At 30.5% G+C, this 22,039-nt stretch overlaps 2 protein-coding genes and 1 pseudogene across 2 annotated transcripts; 2 read left to right on the forward strand and 1 right to left on the reverse strand.

Moving 5' to 3' along the window:
* The first annotated feature begins 3,563 nt into the window (after nucleotides 1-3,563).
* Nucleotides 3,564-4,539, forward strand: LOC111028023 (annotated as a pseudogene).
* A 6,819-nt stretch (nucleotides 4,540-11,358) lies between these two features.
* Nucleotides 11,359-12,154, forward strand: LOC111027982. The gene is made up of 2 exons (XM_022306498.1): nucleotides 11,359-11,809; nucleotides 11,871-12,154. The coding sequence occupies exons 1-2, from the start codon at nucleotides 11,578-11,580 to the stop codon at nucleotides 12,152-12,154; spliced, it is 516 nt and encodes a 171-aa protein (XP_022162190.1). The 5' UTR covers nucleotides 11,359-11,577.
* Nucleotides 12,155-15,479: 3,325 nt separating this feature from the next.
* LOC111028007 (ATP-binding cassette sub-family F member 2) lies at nucleotides 15,480-21,573 on the reverse strand. The gene is given in 12 exon segments (XM_022306531.1): nucleotides 15,480-15,789; nucleotides 16,806-17,009; nucleotides 17,068-17,259; nucleotides 17,315-17,455; nucleotides 18,455-18,634; nucleotides 18,743-18,838; nucleotides 18,918-19,020; nucleotides 19,998-20,124; nucleotides 20,256-20,396; nucleotides 20,465-20,653; nucleotides 20,722-20,928; nucleotides 21,435-21,573. Coding segments are annotated over 12 exon segments (1,851 nt in total). The 3' UTR covers nucleotides 15,480-15,657.
* Between the last annotated feature and the right edge of the window lie 466 nt (nucleotides 21,574-22,039).

Here is a 22,039-nt window from a genome sequence, read left to right on the forward strand (position 1 = left end):
TTAGGAATACTGATATTGTAGACTGCAGTCTTTAATATTTGTTTTTAATGTACATTTTTTCATACATTTTTTTTATTTGATTCTTACAATTCATTTGCCGGTGGGCGCCCCTTCCCATTTTTATTTTTAAATTTATATTCTATCATATTTTTTTATAATTTTTTTATTTTGATTCTTAATATTAATTTGTCTACGGACTTAAAGTCTTTACCGTAAGTTTGTTGTCGTGTCATATACTATTCGATATGAAATGTTGAATTTATTTTTATTATTATTTATTCATGTAATTTAACAATTGACTTATTATGATATATTTATACTTAATTAATATTTGAATTTTTAAGTTAAATGCATTTAGCGTTTTTTGTTGTATCATAAATACTATTCAGTATTCGATATGATGATATCTATAATTTATTTTTATTATTATTTCTTTATTTAATGTTACCGACTCATTGCTTTTAATTTTAAATTTATTTTATTCCTAGTCGTACTTATACACGAGGTTACTTGACACGAAATAATAATAATATTGTATTTAACAGTACCTAAGTATGTAAAGTATACGATACATATAAAAATGTTGAACACTTACCTACCAACAATATGTCACCAGGGCCCCACCCACTCAGATACTTGGTTTGGAGCTGTTTTGGTTAGGTTACAAATGTGTTTTTGGTGGTTACAAATGATTACAAATAATATTACATAATTTGACATAAATTATTATATATTTAGAGTAAGTGGTGGGGCCAAAGTAACGCACCTCTAAATTGCAATGAATTATTATAGTATATTACAATAGACAGGGTATTAGTATAAAGCTAATTCGGTTCTTTTATTGTCATTTTTAATATTACGATACCTTCTTAATAGGTATATGTTATTTTTACAAGATTATATCTATTTCATGATAATATTAAGTGATTTTAACTAATTTATGATGATTTCATGTGCTTTTATTGAGATTTATATATATTGATGAACCTATATCAGGAATCACCAATTAATACTTTCCGTGGGCCACATTAAGAATTCGGAAAATTCTCGAGGGCCATAAAAATGCAAAGTATGTACATAATATTTATTGTAATATACCGATTGGCCAAAACTAATGTACAAAGACAAGAAATTATCGGCTTTTTTTCTCCTTGTCTGCGGGCCGGTTAAAATTCATCCACGAGTCGCCATTTGGTGATCCCTGACCTATATCATCTTCAAGATATATAATTGTGAAGATATATACTCTTAATATACCCTTGATCAAGATTAAGAAATATTTTAACTATGCTTTAACATAAAAACATGTATTAAAAATTTAAAAACAATAATGATCTTATAAATTAGATCTAAATTCTAATTATTCCTCTCGATGTTACTTTTATTTTGGGAAGAGAAACCGTCATATTGTTATTTAACTCACTGCATAAATAAATATAACAAATTAATTTAACATTATAATGTTGAAGCTTACCCCTCTTGACCACAATTTTAATTAGTATATTAATCTAACGGGAGTAAGTAGTTGGTAATCTTCGGTTTTGCGAGACATATTTCAAAATTAAATGAAACAAAACTTGAGTACTGCATAATAGGTTGTCAATAACTAAATAAAATTAATACTCCAAGGAACCTTAGAAAATTTTTTTGTTTTACTATAATTATATTTAAAAAATTACTTATTTTATGAGTTGTGTATTGACATATATATATATTGCAATTGCGTAGTGATTTGTTTTATGTGACACAATATTATGTATAAACAATTCTCATTTGACTTAGCTCCATACTAATTAGTTATTGTCTTATAGATACCATTCTTACCGAATAACTTTCAAAATTGATGATAGTCTGAATAAATTTGTATACATAATAAATGTATTTAACATTACTGCTGTGGAAAAAATGTCTGCATCAGGGTTGTCTATGCCCGACATTTAGAAGTAGGTATTGAATATTATGTTAATATGTTACCTATATCGATTATGTTATTACAATATTACTAGAGCTATTATGCATACAACATTCATTCATCTAAATACCATGGTATATTCTTATTTATACGGAGAAGACTTAAAGAAATATTTTTGAAGTGGGTACACTCAAATACTTGATTGGCTACCTACTTAAGTGGTATAAAAAACCTAATTATTATAGTTAATACTTAATATTAGATACAACGTATTATGTAAAAGTAATACTAAAAAAATTTTAAAAGAAAATGTGCAGAGAATCTCTGCCAGAGATGACTAGGTGACTTGATACGCCTGCTAGATGAATGAACCTTGTATGTATATTATCAATAATAGTATCGTAATAACATAATTATTTTAACAATAATAATATGTATCATACAATTTGGTATTTCAATTTCGTGCACAATAAGACATGAGCAAGGTACTCCGATGTAAAATTTTTTTTCACAGCAGTAACTTATATTAAATACAAAGTTATATAATTGTTTAGATTATCATAAATCTTGGCAGTTATTTGGTAAGAATGTTATCAATAAGGATGGAGAAATAAATAAGATGAGCATTGTTAGGGCATGTGTCACATAAAATAATAATCCACTAGGTACATAATTATACAGGGTGTTCCGAAATGATTCATCGGATTTCAAAAAATCATATTTATTGTAAAATTTGATTAATCATGTTAGAATACATTTTACATTTGAATGGATTATTTTAAGTTTTAGGTACAATGCTTATAAATGTTCAATGTGACTCCCCTTACTTGCACGACACACATCTAGGCGATATTCAAATTCCTCATAAACCTGTTGAAGCATGTCGACTGTAACCAAGTTGATAGCTTCTGTGACGCGACTTTTCAATTCGTCAAGATCTTTTGGAAGAGGAGGTACATAAACAATGCTTTTCATGTAACCCCAGAGAAAAAAATCACAGATTTTAAGATCCGGCGAACGGGGCGGCCATGGACAAAATGTAGCGTCATTAGCACTACAGCGACCGATCCGTTGTTGTGGTAGCTTCGGTAGTTAGGTTAGGTTCAGTTCAGTCAGGTTAGGTTCAGTTCAGTCAGGTTTAGTCATGTAACTGCACATTATCGCGACTTATCGGCAATCGATAAAAACTCGATAAACCCACCTTTCAGATGGTCGGTGCTTCGTTTACCTGAAATGACAGGAACAATATTTATAGTCTACTAAAATCAGATGAATCATTTTGGGACGCCCTGTAGTAGAAACCAATGCATAACTCATTAAACAGGTACCTGCATATCTGTTTTAATATAATTGTAGTGAAACAAACAAAAAAACGAAATTTTTTTTTAAAAAAATAGGGTTTCCCGGAATATTGGTTTTATTATTTTATTTTATTATTTACATTCAAAAATTTTAATTGTGTTTTTTTTCTGTTTATAAATAAAAATATCTAAATTAATAAATGTGTTATAGATAAGTTTAATTTATAGTACAGTTTTAATAACCACAGTCTACAATACCTTATAACTACGTAAGTATGTATACTCTATTCCAAATAAGTCAGGAAAAAATAGCGCATGCAGGTCCGCGGCTGTAATTGACTACAGTTTCAGTTACTCGTCGTGATTAGGCCGCTGGCAGATCACGTGACACAGTTGCGCGAAACCGGACGTGTTTTCACAGTGGAAGAGGAGGCTGCTCGCGTCTGTTGTGGAAAGCCAGTTGTTGTACGCTGCTGCCGTCTGGATCCCTTCCGTTACAGGAGTCGCCAGAACTAGGGCGATCTTGATCCGTCCGCAGAGGACCGCCGCCTTGAGGGTAATCCGGTCCTACCGCACCGTGTCGGACGAGACCGCCCTGGTTTTGGCCTGTATGCCGCCCGTTGATCTGCTTGGACTGGAGAGACAGTAAATCGGATTCCGACTGCGCGCCGCAATGGAGCCCGGCGAACAACGGCCTTCTAAGGCGGCCGTGAAACTTGAGGCAAGAAAAACCACGATCGTCGCCTGGCAGGCGAGATGGCTTGCCCCCCCGAAGGCGGCCTGGACGCTCCGCGTCATCCCTGACCTGGCAAGATGGCTAGGAAGGACTGTCCCGTGGGTGCCCCTGACGTTCCACATGACACAGGAACTCACGGGCCACGGCTGCTTCGAATGGTACCTCCATCGCATTAACAGGGCCGCCAGCCCTCGTTGCTGGCAGTGTTCGGGCGAACCAGACACCGTCGAACACACGCTGTTCGATTGCCCCCATTGGGACGGCTTTCGTGAAGCCCTGAGCGCCAGGATTGGCCATCGACCGAGCACTGACGACGTTCCGTCAGACATCATTTGCGGACCGGCGTTCGAGCTCTTGCCGGCGGACGCTCACGGGAAGTATGCGATCCTGAGAGAAGCCGAAGAGCGGTTCAGGCTATTCTACGGCATGGTGGAAAACATCCTTTCGGTCAAAGAAGAAGAAGAACGAGTGCGACAGGCTGTGAACCGACGGAACTCAGCATAGAACACTGGTAGCTGAAAATTGATTTGTAGTCTAAGACAATTAGGGAGAGCAGAGCTCCGCCGTTCTATTATACATATAGTCCAATTTTGTTTGTAATAGCAGCGAGTGGGGGATTGGCCGGCCGTTGTTAATTGTTGTGTGTTTTTGTTTTTGACAATAAACGATGGGGGCTGGAGGAGAAGTACTGGCACCATAGTTCCTCCTCCAGTCCTCGATACCATAAAAAAAAAAAGGTTATTTATAGGGGGTGAATGTAAGTTCCTACATGACGGAAAAAGGTACGTATGTAAGTTCCTACACGGTAAAAATCGGGTACGTATGTTAGTTACTGCGGAAAAGGTTAAATATGTATATTATACACAATTAAATATGTATATACGAATTTAAAAAACAAATATATTATGATGATTAAAAAATATAATAAAAATCATTTTTTCCCGTAATTTTGTATGCGTTTTGCTTTAAATGAAGTATATTAATTTAATGTATATTCGTAAGCTACGGCTGGACATACTATTATTAAAACGATACGTCTGTGTATAATATACATATTTAACCCTTTCCGCAGTGTAGGAACTAACATACGTACCTGGTTTTTACCGTGCAGGAACTTATATAAGTACCTTCTTCCGTCGTGTAGGAACTAACATACGTACCTGTTTTTTACCGTGAAGGAACTAACGTATGTAATTGTCTACCTGCTACTCTCGTGTAGGAACTTACTATTCCCCATTATAGGCCCTATAATATTCGCGGAAGCAATGCGAAAGCAGTTCCCGCGGCGTCGTCGTTTTCAAACGGAAAAAAAAGGTCCTATAATATTATATAATACTAGCTGACCCGGCAAACGTTGTTTTGCCATATAAATAATTTCCTAGTAATTTCTAGTGTAGACAAAAAATAGCTTACTTATTGTAAGTATGTATGTATGTTAGAATGTGTATATTGTATGTATGTAAGAATGTGGTATATGCGTGAAATAAGCATGGAGCGCTGTGAACGATGAGGGAATATAAAAATAACAAAAGGCAAAAATATAAGTTTTATGGAAAAAAAATAAAAAAAATAATAATAATAATAAAAAAATAATAAATAAATAATAATAATAATAATAATAAAATAATAATAACAATTATTATAAAATAATAATTGTCAACGTTACTACTACACTTGATGCATAAACAATAATAATGGCCGACAACTGTGTAGGGAGTGAGAAAGAAAGGAGACCGGCTTCGTTCTCATCCCTACTCCGTGCTGTTTACTCGGTCAGAAGTGACACCTGTAGACATCTGGCGGGGATAACTAATTAAATGACGATACATCAGTTTTCGACCGGAGAGGAAAAATGATTAAATTACTAAAATGGCTATTAAAAAATAAGGGTTGATCGTAGAAGGGTGAAAATTGAGGATTGTATGTATTTTTGTATGTTGTATCATAAAAAAATAGAAATTAAAAATTTTGTCTAAAAAATAAAAAAAAAAATTTAGGGGTGGACAACCCCTAACATTTAGGGGGATGAAAAATAGATGTTGGCCGATTCTCATAGATACCGGATAAGCACAAAAAATTTCATCAAAATCGGTCAAGCCGTTTCGGAGGAGTATGGCAACGAAAACTGTGACACGAGAATTTTATATATTAGATATAATAGTAAAAATTTTCGCGTGCCATGGATTTGCCATCCCTGGATATATACCTATAGTTATGACTACAATATCAAACGCTTATAAATTAACTCTTATCAAAACTAACTATAATGGTTCATGTCAAAAATATCAACAAAATATGAGCACATTAAATTTGGTTTTCATTCTACATTTTTTTTTAAAATTTACTACAATTATTCTGCTATCGTATTTTAGTTAAATATTTTAGGTATTATATAATAGATTATTAGAATTTGTTTTATATAATACATATACCAGTCAATTGAATAAACAAGTGTTCTGTAAATAACAAATTTTTATTTTTGAAATTAACAGTATGCAATATATTTTTACACAAAGAAAAACTGAATACATAGTAATAAATGTATGATTTAATGTACAAAAAAATATAAAAAAATTATAAAAAAAATAATATAATAATATAATATATATATTGAATGCATCTTAACGTATATAGGTACACGCAGGAATGGTTAGCGGGGGAAAAAAAACAAAAATCTTGAGGGCCAACTAAAAGGTTGCCAGCGGAAAACGACGGACGTCGGTACAAAACTAAAAGAAAAATGTAAAAAAAAAAATGCGACGAGGTTCATGGGTGCTTGAAAACCCGGATGTGGCTTAAAGCGGCTATCGAGGGTCACACAGGATTGTAGAGGGCTGGAGTGGACTGGGTCGAACTTCACGACTGTTCGATGCCCGCAGCGACGTGAGCGAATGGCGGTAAGACGGTGCCCAAAAAACATCCTGGATCAATGCATCTCTCAATCGTTTAACGGCGTCTCGCCACGTCGCGGTACCACTGTACCAGAGTACCACATCCTAATCATTATTATTCGGACGATAACAACAGCAGACCAACAATCTGCCGACCTTGAGGAGTCGGCTCCCCAGTGCTGACATAATGGACGGCCTACGGCAGCGACCTTGCAGCGGTTGTTCTGCTGCAGCTGCTGACTTTACCATGGCCGTGGTCACTGACGGTTTGAGCTCGTCACCGTCACTTTTTGTTACGTCTATAGCCGTGCTTTGAACTGCCTCCTCAATTTCTTCTGACTGAATCAGGCTCTTGACCTCTAGGACGTTCGGCTCACAATCTACGTCCGACGGCAGCTGGTTGTTTGCCGTTGTTGTTTGTCGCTCGTTATTGGCCAAAAGATCAGGTGCCGCCACACAACCACCCTCACTTTTTGCTTCGTCTATAGCCTTGCTTTGTACTGCCTCTTCAATTTCTTAGGACTGAATCAGGCTCTTGACCTCTAGGACGTTCGGCTGACAATCTACGTCCGACGGCAACTGGTTGTTCGCCGTTGTTGTTGGTCGCACGTTATTGGCCAAAAGACTAGGTGCCACACAATCACCGTATTCAGAATGCCGTGCTATCGGTGGCAAGTGTTCAACTTCCGGCACACTGCTGAAACACCGCGGTAACGGCGGGAGGTGCTTACCGTACTTTGTGTTAGCGTTTCGGATTTCTGACGCGACTTCGTCAAACTCCAGCAACTTGTCCAAGACACTCGGTACAGAAATCTTCGGCGCCTCCGTTTGTGGTAATGCAATACTGCTATCACCGCTTGAAACAGACGACGACCGCTCGTCACTCGGACCCAGAGAGAGGGGTGGCAAATTCAATGACCTCAGAACGGCGGCCTTCAGTAAGTCCTCGGTCACCTCGTCCAACACTTTGGAATCTGCCGAAGTCAACGTCGTCGTTGGTTGTTGGCCACTGAGCTCACTGATAGCGCACACAATTGTAGGCCTCGTGGCCAGCGTAGGGTCGTCCACCCTGTGTTCGTTGTCTTCCGACAAACGACTACCTACATCCGCTATGGCGGGTGCTATGCTCGCATTGCTGCAAACTCCCAACAGCCATAACATCCAACTGTTCTGGCGTTGTAATATGGTCGGCTTCTGTGAAACTTTCCATGGTTTTGTTTAAAAATTCAGAAATTGAATTTCAAGATATTATAATTGAGTTAAAAAATGTAAATAATTTATGAGACAAAAAATAGTTTGAGAAATGCCTCGTAGTAGACTGAAACAAAATTAGTTACAAGATGTATGAATAAACATTCAGACGAATGTACATATCCATGACAACGAAATATAATATTATAATATTGTTGAACATTGAAAATAAAATAGGTACATGGCTAATTAATTTCCAAACACATTACATATGTGTATTTAAAATGACGATTTTAATATTCTTACATCTCAATATATGGTTCAATAATAATTCGTTTACACGTACGGTTAGCCAAAAGTGACGTACGTTTCCCCAGCCCCCCACATATCAATTTTCCCAAATTTTTTTTTTCCCAACATTTAGTGCGTCATTTGTTTGTATTTGTTTGACCAAACTCAGAATTTGTTTGATATCGGTTCCCCTTGGAAAATCGGTTTTCCGTGCGGGGGGCTGCAGAAACGTTTCCCCAGCCCCCCGCATAAGAAATAATGGACTTTCAGCGAATTTTCAGCGAATTCATGAACTGGAAACTATAAATAAAAATGCAAATAAATCTATTTAATTGTTTCTTGACATTATGATATACATTATAGGTATTAGGTATTATTGCATAATATTATAATAAAATTGTATAAGATACAATAGTCTGTTACATAAAAATTAAATCATAATTAATGTTTTAAAAAAAAATAAAAAGTAAAAAAAAAAATAATGCAACTATCTTATAATAATCTGTTTAATTTTTTTTAAATATGTAATTTTAATTATTATTTAAATAGTATATATAAGGAATTCACATTGTACTTTTGTGTTGCCTTTTATATATTTAACGTTTTTTTGGACATCATCATACATTTCCCATTTATTATGCCCTCTCTTACAACATGCATAGTAATGGCCAATGGAAGTCCTGAGACGACTCAGTCCACGACGGAAACAACCCACACCTCTTAACTCATAAATTTTTCCTGATGCTATGAGTATCTGTGGTATATTTTCTAGTATAATTGATGGTTGTGGAAGTACTTCGCTACTATAATTTAGACTAGTATTTTCTACAATAATAAAACAATTTAATTTATATTTTGTAATTAATTTACCTAGATTAATACATACCTTCCCCATTTAATAACTCCACAAATATATGAAAAGCCGACATCACAGTTGTTTTTGTTTTCACTCCTTGGCATGCTTCGCCTTTATTTTTTTTTTCGGATTCCCCGGAAAATCAGTTTTTAACAACAGTATTTATATAATATCGATATATCTATAAATATATAATATATCATATTGTTGAATCCCGATGAAAATTAACACAATTTTTATTTTTATATTATACATACTAATTTGTGTTTATTTAATGTTATATATATATTATTCTCGTTATTGCGATATTATAATATGTTTAATATTAAATTTACCACGCTTTTAGAACATTTGTAAGTGAATTTCGTGAATCATCTTATAATATAGTTCCTATTTTGCTTATAATAAAAATATTTTGCATTTTTTATAATTACATTGATGCCCAAAAAATTACTTAACATTATGTGTAATAAATACGTGTTGTAGGAAAAGCATCCAATAGGTGTTCAGTTTTTGTGTACAAATCCCTATACTATATCTATGAGTTAGTGAATGATGTGAACAAGACATAGAAGTATACTACTGAGCACGAATTAAGATATATATTAATTCGTGCTACTGAGTGTACTAACTTCCCTAATATCTTGTATACTTGAAATAACATTAAATATTTATATATAACAACTATAAAAAGAAGTTTGACTTTTAATCATCCATTACCTTGTATGATCAATTTCGCATTAATTTTACTAACGCCAAAATTACTTAGTGTCTCACAGTTCTGTAATTGCATGTCTAAGTATATTATTATTTAAATAAAGTTGAATGTGTTAATATACCTATTAACTATTGCAGTTAATACTATCACCAGATTTTATTTTTGAAATAATGAGCTACATGTGATATTATTATATAAATGTTCAACTCAGATTTTGTTTGTTTATTTTTATCATACATTTTGATAGCAGATTGATGCTATTATTAGTTATTACTTATTACTTACTGCATGGTTATTGGTTGTTTTTTTTTTGTACAAAATATGTAAATATTAAAACGGTTTTATTTATATCTGATTTTGGAAATAGCTAAATAGCTAATTTGTATTACCTAATAGTATAATCATTTAACGAGACTCATCGTGACTTGAACGTTGTGCACTCGTCGTTTATAAAAGGTTATTTTCTAACTCTTTTTATATTATAATTTAATAAAACATTTTGACATAAGTCATTTTTAATAATGGTTGGGCGAAAACCAGCAATACCTCCATTGACGATAATTGAAGCTATTTTGGATTTTAAAGACAGAATCGTTTTTAAAAATGACGATGGCGATCAAAGTAAGTATATTTTCTATTTTTTTAAATCTTTATGAGTTACTAGTTAGGTATATTATTACATTATTGATTGCATATTGAGATAACTATACTAATTTTACTATACAATTATATAACACATGTTAAAAGTATCACATTCACATATACCTAATAGTGAAAGAGTTACCCTCCATGTTAATAATATTATCACTGAAGTCAAAAATATTAATTATAATATTTGATATATTAAAAAAAAATCGATATTTCAATAAGCATTCAATTAATTTAATTAATTTTAATTAAAATTACCATTCGAATTTTAATCATAAGTAATATTTTAATTTTTTTTTGCGAAATCTTTTTCTATGTGTTTTGTGGATGGTCACCAGCAAAATATTGTTATCGTTTTCTTTCATTATTGGGGGATATTGAAATAATTTCATTCTATGTAATTATTCTAGCTAAACAATTATTTCCTAAACACAACCAACATTTTCTTCATTCACGACTACTATCTTCGCGTTAAATAAGGTATTCATAGAAACTAATCATACAATTTTTAATTTTATAACTTTTTATGAATACCATAAAAATGTAGAAAAGTTAAAAAAAATTAAATATTACATAAGATAATAACTGTCATACTGTACAGATTGCGAACAGTAAGAATACTGGATAACAACTACACTATTAATCTACAATATCAATTAGTTGTTACACAAAATGTTTATCTTATTATTAGTTGTAGGTATTGGTATACACATAGGTTAATTATGTTATCACCGATGTATGACAGTTTTATTTAACCACTGGTAATGATGGTATTTCATTTGGATTTCGGTCTTTTTACTCTACTATTATGACTTTCGCTATTTTGTACTTAATCGACTAATAAATATAAATTAAATAAATAAATTATAATAATTTGTTTTATAAAACAGGTAAATAATATGAACCCAGAATTGGAATTTTTAGAATATAACACAACTTTAGCTAAATGTGAAACAACAGCAAGTAATTTGTTAAATACAACATTGAAAGAGTTTCCAACAGCCCATGACTCTGTAAATTGTAATATCTTAACATGTGGAACTGTGGAAGAACGACTGAAGCTCCAATTCCAATTATGATTTTTTCATTTACCATAACTGATAGAAACATAGCCGATTTACAAAATTATATAGATTTCAGGATAAAATTGGAAAAAACAAATTGTGGTTATATTAATAATAAAGGCGAAGCATGCCAAGTTGTAAAAATGAAAACCACTGTGATGTCGGCTTTTCATATATTTGTGGAGTTATTAAATTGGGAAGGTATGTATTAATCTAGGTAAATTAATTACAAAATATAAATTAAATTGTTTTATTATTGTAGAAAATACTAGTCTAAATTATAGTAGCGAAGTACTTCCACAACCATCAATTATACTAGAAAATATACCACAGATACTCATAGCATCAGGAAAAATTTATGAGTTAAGAGGTGTGGGTTGTTTCCGTCGTGGACTGAGTCGTCTCAGGACTTCCATTGGCCATTACTATGCATGTTGTAAGAGAGGGCATAATAAATGGGAAATGTATGATGATGTCCAAAAAAACGTTAAATATATAAAAGGCAACACAAAAGTACAATGTGAATTCCTTATATATACTATTTAAATAATAATTAAAATTACATATTTAAAAAAAATTAAACAGATTATTATAAGATAGTTGCATTATTTTTTTTTTTACTTTTTATTTTTTTTTAAAACATTAATTATGATTTAATTTTTATGTAACAGACCATTGTATCTTATACAATTTTATTATAATATTATGCAATAATACCTAATACCTATAATGTATATCATAATGTCAAGAAACAATTAAATAGATTTATTTGCATTTTTATTTATAGTTTCCAGTTCATGAATTCGCTGAAAATTCGCTGAAAGTCCATTATTTCTTATGCGGGGGGCTGGGGAAACGTTTCCTCAGTCCCCCAAACGGGAAAATCGTATTTTCCGGGGTATCCGATGTCGAACAAATTCTGAGTTTAGTCAAACAAATAACGTACTAATAATTGGTAAAAAAAAATTCGCTGAAAGTCCATTATTTCTTATGCGGGGGGCTGGGGAAACGTTTCTGCAGCCCCCCCGCACGGAAAATCGTATTTTCCGGGGTATCCGATGTCGAACAAATTCTGAGTTTGGTCAAACAAATACAAACAAATGACGTACTAAATGTTGGGAAAATTGATATGTGGGGGGCTGGGGAAACGTACGTCTAAAAGTGGCATTTTGAGTTGACAACTCTACAATATAAAATATAATAATATGGTCTCCGCTAGTGTCCACGATATTCGTGTACTGTGTAGATGTGTTATACGCGGTCCGAGTTGTGCAAAACGCGGCCGCTCGTTTGACTTAGCGGACCCGTTGACTTCACCCCATTTTTTTTTTGTTTCGTACTTACGTCCGTTAGTTGGCTGTCCTCGCGATTTTTGTTTTGTTTTACCGCCAACCGTTCTTGCCAGTTCATATCATATAAATTATGATGTATCAAGTTATTGTATGTATTCAGTATTTCATTGTGTAAAAACTAAAAATGTTTCATATTGTTATTTAAAAAAAATTAAAAATTAGTTATAAACAGAACACATGTTTACTCAATTCATTGGTGAATATATGATGTAAAACAATTAAAATGAGAAGATTCTAATAATTTATTCTATAATGCTTAATATATTTAATTAAAATGCAGATCAGCTGTTTAAAATGCGGTAGTAGTATTTCAGTAAATTTGAAAAAGTTAAGAATGAAAACAACATTTAATGTACTCATATTTTGTCGAGATTCTCGACATGAACCATAGTTGGTCACCTGGTCTTGGTGCTTGATATTATAGTCATAACTATAGTATATTGTGATCACCATCAGTAAGTGCAGCCGTATTTGTAGAGCCGTACAGGTACTTCATAGTATATTGATATGTTTGAACCTGATTTATAACAGTTTGCTCAATTTTGTTTACATTGTCTTCTAGTGCTTTATTGTGGGTTGACTTATTTAATTTTATGTAATAATTGCAAAATTATCTATATAATACATAGCAATTCTCGTATTGCAATATTGCATAGACCTAATATAATAAAGTATATAATATTTTAATGTACAAACGAAGTTATTAAGACTCGGGAGAGTTGAGCGTTGACACAGTTCATCCTGTAACTCCGTATATGTTATATGCATACACAAATAATTCAAAGTTAATTATTTTAGGTTTATTTTGATCAATGGATTTGGCCACTTTAAATTGTTATATAGAATATATAGAATAAATAACACCCGGTTTAACATTTTTCAGGGTAAGAAAAAATAAACTATAAACGCATAATCAGCATATTTTAAGGTTCCAGTAGTATACTAGGCGTGCCCAACTTTTTTCAACTTGAGGACCACATTCGGAACTTATATTTACTACTTTACAATACACTTTACGGTTTTTTTGTGAATTCTGATGAATGCAATAAGTATGAAATTATCTTTGTTCATTCATCGAATTAATAATAAATTATAATTACTGCTTTAAATTATTATTTTTATTCATTGTGCGTGTTTAAACTGTGTAAACTGTAAAGTACTAATAATAAATACTTCCATGCTACTACGCTAGTTAACAATGTGTTTTGCCATTAGAAACTGCTAGTTTACTTTTATATTCAAATTAAAAATTGTGAGATATCTTGGAATTCTTAAAAGCTCATTAAAATAAAATTTTTCTTTTAAATTATAACTATAATTTTTGTATATGCTACCTATACCAGGGATGGTAGACCTTTTAAACACTGCGTGCTCAAAATTAGTAGGTAATCACCTTTTTTTTTTTAGAGCGTGCCATGAAAAAAATATTATATTTTGTTACACTATAATTTGATTGTATAATTAATGTATTAGTAAAAAAAGGTTAGTTAGTTTAGGTTATTATAGGTCCTATAATATTATATAGGACATATATAATAGTAAATATTTTCGCGTGCCATGGATTTGCCATCCCTGACCTATATCAACAATAGCTACAGGAGAAACTCCCAAGCCTCATTGATGATTTTTTTATTTGAAAGATGAAAACTTTTTTCAGGTCTGATCAAAGACTGAATTATCATTTTACTTTAAATAGTGGTGTATTATTCAAATGCATATTTTAGCTTCCAAATTTATAATTTTTTAATCGGGCATTGATCCGACTCGAGGCCTTTGTGGTATGTATACCTGAATAATAATAAGATCTAAGGTCGTGGTAAGAAAAAAAACGTATACAACAATCAAGAGATGGGATTGTGCGCAGTATCGCCAACCATGGTTAGCAATGGTGTGCACACCTATTGTTTATGCAAAGGGATTTGTAGTTCGTTGTTGTGGAAGACTATCGGGATTTGGGAAGAAGTACATTGTTATAATATTAATATAATTTTCATTAACAACTCACGGTGGGTGCCGATTTGCGTCAATTCTCATTACTCAAAGCGGTTGACCGTTGCGTAAATTGTCGCCCGTGTATTTCCTATGTAATTTAAGATTTATGTTCCTATAAAATAAATAGCAATGACTAATAATAAACGATATAAAACAAAAGACGGAAGGTTATTTTTAATTTGAATGTGTATTATATTATTGTCATATTGTATTTGACACCAGTTCTTAATTAATAAGGAATAAAAATCAACCTTAAATGAACGTACAATAAAGAACGACAATAAAAGACGTCCAAATATATTTCAACTTATATTAATAATTAAAATGTACTTGGAGTTTGAGTAATCTTAAACAATTAAATGTATCATACATTTTACAACTAGTTAATACCTCAAGAACATCTTACCAAAGAATATTTTTACCAATTTATAGAGTTTGATGTCCCTGCAGAATATTATTTTAGTTGCTTTTCAGATTAATAAAAATAAAAATGTTTATATTGAAATTCAAAATAATTAATTATAAAAATAATAATTTATAACTGCGACCATGCAACGAGATTCTGTCAATATTACAAAATTAATTTGTTCGCAAACATTTAAATAAAAACAACAATACAGAATATAAATTGAATTGTATTTATTGTTTTTGTTTATAATGTTTCAATGATGTAAAAGCAGAAAAAATAAAGTTTATTTGAATATTTTAACGCTTATTAGAAGCACCATCATTGTTATTTTTCAAAATCTTTTTTTTCAAATGTTCTTTGTAATCTAAGATGGTTGACTGCCATTTAGTAGCTTTGCCATTTTCACAAATCCAGATTTCTTCTGCCACCTGTTAATTAAAATTCAATCTTGATTATCGATAGTTGAAAATCAAATGTTTTAAATGCTAAGTAAAAAAGTTTAACTCATGTAGAATCTACTTCAGATACTTCAATTAAACATCAGTTTCAAATAAAATAACACCAGTTTATGTGTATGTGTGTTGGTGACTTTTACAATGTTGGATAAATAACTTTAAATAAGTACTTTACTTGTAACTAAGACTTAAGACATACAGCATACAAAACAATGTGATTTATCAATAATATTTTTGTGTCTCTGACCTTCTCAAATTGCGGCAAGATAATTAGAGCTTAAATAGAATATTGTTCTGTGATACTAAGATAATAAGGAACTAATGGCACATAACACATACATTTGATTAAAGCTAGTCGTTTTGCCGCATTGAGAGAAGGTGTGGGTGTCAGTTATCACATGTTTGTTTCATGTAATTGATATATCATTGACATATCTTAATTTGTGTTTTTGTAACTAAGATTATTTTAATTTTTAATTACTAAAGTAACAATACTTTCAGGTTGCAAAAATAAAAACAGTTCACAGGTATTTCTAAATGTTTAACAAACGTAATTTGACAAGCAACATTAGCAGAAATAGTATATACTATAGTTAATAAACAGTATAGCTATAATTTTAAAAAACTCGATGAAAATTTGATTTAAAAAAAAATTGATGTGATATCCAGAAGAAACATTCTGCGTATTCCAAGAAAAATTAATTTAATTTAAGTTTAAGATAATTTATTGCCTTAGTAGATATGTAATTCAAATCACTGAAAACTATTTCATTTACTATAAGCGAAATAAATATTTACACAGCTAATATATTAACATGATATATTATGAGTACTGTCATTAAAGGACTTCCATAAGATTTTTGTTGAAAACAATACTCACAAAATTAAGAAAAATAACGCATTATTTTACATGATTATACCAAAAATGGACATGAGTCAATAGAACAAAAATTATAAATAATAAATACAAAGAAAAAATGTATTTTTACTTGAGAAATAAGTCTGAAGTCGTGGCTAACTAAAACCATTCCACCATCAAAATGATTAATAGCATCAGCTAAAGAATCAATTGTCTCCATGTCTAAATGATTGGTAGGTTCGTCCAGAAGTAATAAATGAGGAGTTTGCCAGGCTAAATAAGCAAACACAACTCTACATCGTTGACCATCACTTAGTTGACGAATTGGGCATACCTATTAAAAATATATTTTTAAAAAATGTCTTATTAAATTACTTTAGAGAAAAACTAACTTGTTGTCTTCCTGTTAAACCATAACGTCCAATAATTTTACGCATTTCCTCTCGTTCTTTTACTTCAGGGAATGAGTTCATCATGTATTCTAGAGGTGATAAATCCAAATCAAGGAGTTCATGAAGATGCTGATGATATCTAGCTATTCTTAAGTGAGAATTTTTACGAATCATTCCTTCAGTAGGAAAAAGCTAAAAATTATATAATATTAATATAAAATATAATTTTATCTAAATTATTACTTACTTCACCGTAAAGTAACTTCAGAAGAGTACTTTTACCAGCTCCATTAGGACCTACCAATGCAAGTCTTGTATCCAAGTCAATACCGAATTCCAGATTCTTATAAATATAAGGTGAATCATCATTGTATCGGAAACTCACATTCTAATAGAAAAATTTTATTTATTAACTCAAGGAAAATAATAATTATTATTAAACTTTTGACAACAACACATTATGTATTTGTAAACGACATATATTTAAAGGAAAGATTTTTAGGTTTTCACACATATTTATTGACTTTATGCAGCTCAACTAGGGTGAAAAATATGGATTTATACAGTATAGAACTTGTAGAAGAAAATTTATTTTGCATATTAAAGCATATTTTGGAGATAAATGAATAACCAGCCAATATTTCAAATTTAAGAATATATTTAATTTGTTCATAAAAGAATTATATTTGTTAATTTCTCTAGTTGAAAATATTTCATTACACAACATTTTTTTTTATTGAATTTGAAAGAAAAATTATGGACATTGTTTGTAATAAAATTGTTTGATTGTTTCAAATGTGACTGAAATTATGTAATTTACCTAAGTAAATGTATGCAATAATTATTTTCAAGTTTAAGCATACTATTACATGGTGTGCAATTTCGATTTTTTTTAACTATTTGAAGATAAAACAGCATGTTTTACTTTGATATAATTTACTAGATTTAATCATTATTAAGAGAATATTTCAAGGTTTGTTAGAAGTATATTATAATCATATTTTAAGCTTATAAGTATCTTATAATCCACTCTTTGGACATAATACAAGTATTAAAATATTATGCTTAGAGAAAATTTGGAGACTAGAAGTCAACAAATTATATCTTACATATACATTTTAAAGATATTTTTTCATGATAATTTTATCCTATGCAAGACTGTCGAAACATAAAAAACTTCATGAAATAACAAATAATCTTTTATTTATTACTAGAATTCTTCATAACAACCTTTTTCATATCCATTTCACACTAATATTACATTAAATTCATTCTTTAATATTTTCATAGAATTTAAATAATATTTTTAACTTGGCTAACAATGAACAAATTATGAATAATAAGTGATTGCTAAAATAATTATTAAGTTGAATTTTTAATTTTTTACCTGAACCATAATAACTGGTGGTGGTATAGTTCCACACGAAGGAAAATAAAACGTAACTAATTTATCACTGGTTACTTTATCAGTTAAACCTTGTGCAACCATCTTTGCTAATGTTTTTTCTTTACTCTGAGCTTGTCTAGCGAGTTTGGCACTTCCATGACCAAAACGAGCAATATAATTCTGAAAATGACATAATTCATAATGTATGTTTTAGTAACTTTAAGGATTATTGTAGTATATACAATAAACAAAAGTTACAAAAATCATATATTCTATGGTTAAATTTACCTTCATATGAGCAATCTGATCTTGTTCCCAATTATACTGTTTCATCTGATTTTCAAGTTGTTCTTCTCTAGTACGAACAAAAGCATCATAATTACCCTAAACATTTTATAATCAATACATCAGTTATACATTTTAAGTCATACATCTGTTTTTTTTACAAATATTTTATACATACTCCATAAGATTTAAGTCTCTTTTTATCCAAGTGAATTGTATTAGTACATATACCATTCAAAAAATCTTGAGAATGTGATATTATTACCAAAATCCTCTTGTACCTATAATTATACATCAGATATTAACAAGTTGGTACTATAACCACTTAATAAGAAACCTCAAATTGCATTTTTAAGCTTTAGCTATACAAATTAATCATTAAATAAATCTTAAAAACAACAACAAATAAATTCAAAATGTCCATACATTTTGAAAAAATTTGAACTTTAATTGCTATATCATAAGAAAACTTGTATTCAATTTTCAATTTTTTTGAAATTACAAAATTATTTCAATCTTTAGTACAGGAAAACAAATTTGAAAACATCAAATGTCTATAAATAGATTAAAGTCAATATATTTTGAAAATTAATCTATGTATGGAAGAAAATGTTATTCTAAGCTTTTGGTGATAATTTCAACTATCTATGTGGATTCGTTTTTGATTTACACCAAATATACATTTTTGTTTTTCCTTATTTTGACCACTCCATAAGCCACCAAAATCCATCTTTAAAATTAAATATTAAAGCATTTTTAATGCCCCAAAATGTGACAGTAGCATCACAAATCTAAGTATCTTAAAATATAGGCTTTACATACAGCATTCGAAAAATTATAATTTAAATAAATTCATTAGTGACCCTATCACTGCTCAGCCATATGATTATGTTCTTTTATTTTAAAATATTATCGCCAGTAACCATGCAAATTTAGGAAATCCTGGCTCCTATTATTCATAACTTAAATGATTAGATCATATAGATCTCAAAATTAAAACTAAATTAAATAATTAATTTATATTAAAGCAAAAAAATTTATTAATTAATACAATTTTATTTTATGTAGCACTGACAGGTCACAGAGCATAAATAGTGTAGTCGTTAAAAGATCAAATTAAGCATGCTTTACATATTATCCTTGTGTAATAGTTTACTTTATTTATTTTAAATTGTACAATGATAATCTTAAATGATAATATCAGGAGATGCATACTTTATTTTTAGTATTTAAAGACATAAATAATTTTAAAACTTACGATTTCAATTCTTCTTCAAGCCAGACACATGCATCTAAATCCAAATGATTGGTTGGTTCATCAAGTAATAGCAAATGTGGTTTGACATACAAAGCTCGAGCTAAAGCAATTCACATTCTCCAACCACCTATAATGCATACAGAAAATATCAATGTATAAAATCAATTTAAATTAACAACTAACCAGCCTTGAATAATTAAAAGTACACGGAGGTCATTAAAACTATAACTATACTAATTTAAAAATAAATCTTGTTACCAGAGAAATCTTTTGTTTTTTGATTTTGCATCGCTTTAGTAAAACCAAGACCATGTAAAATATTAGCAGCTCGAGCTTCAGCTGTATCAGCACTAATATCATCCAATCTTTCATAAACATCCATTAATTGTTCTTGCGATTCTAAAATTAAATTGTATAAAATTAAGTTTTATATGCATTTTAATAAAGAAATTATAGTCATTATTAACCATCATCAGGACAGGCTATTAATTCATCAACAAGTTTTTCAAGTCTAATTCTTTCTTGATCTACTTCCATAACACATTTGAGTGCAGATTTTTCAGATGCTGGCATTTCTCTAGTCAAATGAAAAATATCAATTTGTTCAGGAATTGGTACTTCTCGATTTCCTAATACTGATAATAGAGTTGACTTTCCTAAGACAATAAGAAAATGTGGTCTATAGTAAATTAATGATTATATATAACAAGAAAATCTCACTTACCACTTCCGTTTAAACCTATTAATCCATAACGACGACCACAATTCAATTCCAACATAGTGTCTTGTAACAGTTCACAACCGTGGAAACTTATTGATAGATTATCAACCTTAATATCCCTAGATCTGGGATGAGACGCTAAACTGCCAGTACAAGCACGTGCTTCAGCATTTAATTTTGCATCAGCTTCTAACTTTTTGCAAAGCAATTCTAAAAGTAAAATAATTAACTTAATTAATAATTGGTTGGTTAAAATTGTGTTTAATATTATTGCCACTTACAAGTTTTAAGACAGAATTCAAAAGCTAACCTTTTAATACTATAAAATACAAGTAAGTACGCAATACATATATCTACATCTGATGAGCTATAATTAACTAAAAATCTGAACATACTAAAAAAAATTAGGTTTATTCAGTGAAACATTATAAAATTAATACAAATTTTAGAAATTGTATTCTTAGAAAATAAATTTAAGGACTTGAAATATTTTGTGTGGACAAATATACTATACTCAATATGGGTAAGTATTAAAGTTGTATTGAACAATATTCATTTCTTAAGTAATAATTGTAGTATTCTATGTTATAAGTGGTTTTACTCTATCTACAAACAGTATTGATGTGGAACAACCCAGCAATATTTCAAATTTCAATATTAACCGGATAACAAGAAACAATTAAATTCATGAAATATAATATGTCAATAAGTATTACCTTCTTCACTAATAGGAACCACTTCATCACCATTTGACACTCCATTACTGTCTTTAGAACCGGCTGGTTTAATATTTTGTCGTGCTTTAGCTGCATCTTTCTTTTTCTGTAGTTGTCTCTTTTTCGCGTCAGATGGCATCCTAAGCATTAAAGTTAAAATGTAAATTGTAAATGTTTGTACCTATTCAAATTGTCATTTTCTTAAAGCAACTTTATTAGACAAAATAGACATTTTCACAAACAAATTTACAAGTTTAATATGAGAATGTGAGAATAATCAGAAATGATTAGCTAAAATAGATACTTAATGTGCTAATAAGTTATTACTTGAAATGAAAGTCATAACCAAGTATCAACTACAGTTATAATTCAAAATATGTTTTAAATTAGCAAACATATTTAATGTTGCATTACAAATAATGAGTATTAAGTAGAGCAATGACACAAAACTATGATCGTTACACGTTGGCGATATACTCATACCTGAATACAGTTGACACAACACAAGATGTATTTAAAAAAGTATTTTCACGAAAATAGAAACACCAATTAATAAATAGGCAGCAGGGCAGCAGACGTATCAAGCTTTAAAAAGTAAGACACGA

The sequence above is a fragment of the Myzus persicae genome, unplaced genomic scaffold, assembly GCF_001856785.1.
Source record: "Myzus persicae strain clone G006 unplaced genomic scaffold, MPER_G0061.0, whole genome shotgun sequence".
Lineage (NCBI taxonomy): Eukaryota > Metazoa > Arthropoda > Insecta > Hemiptera > Aphididae > Myzus > Myzus persicae.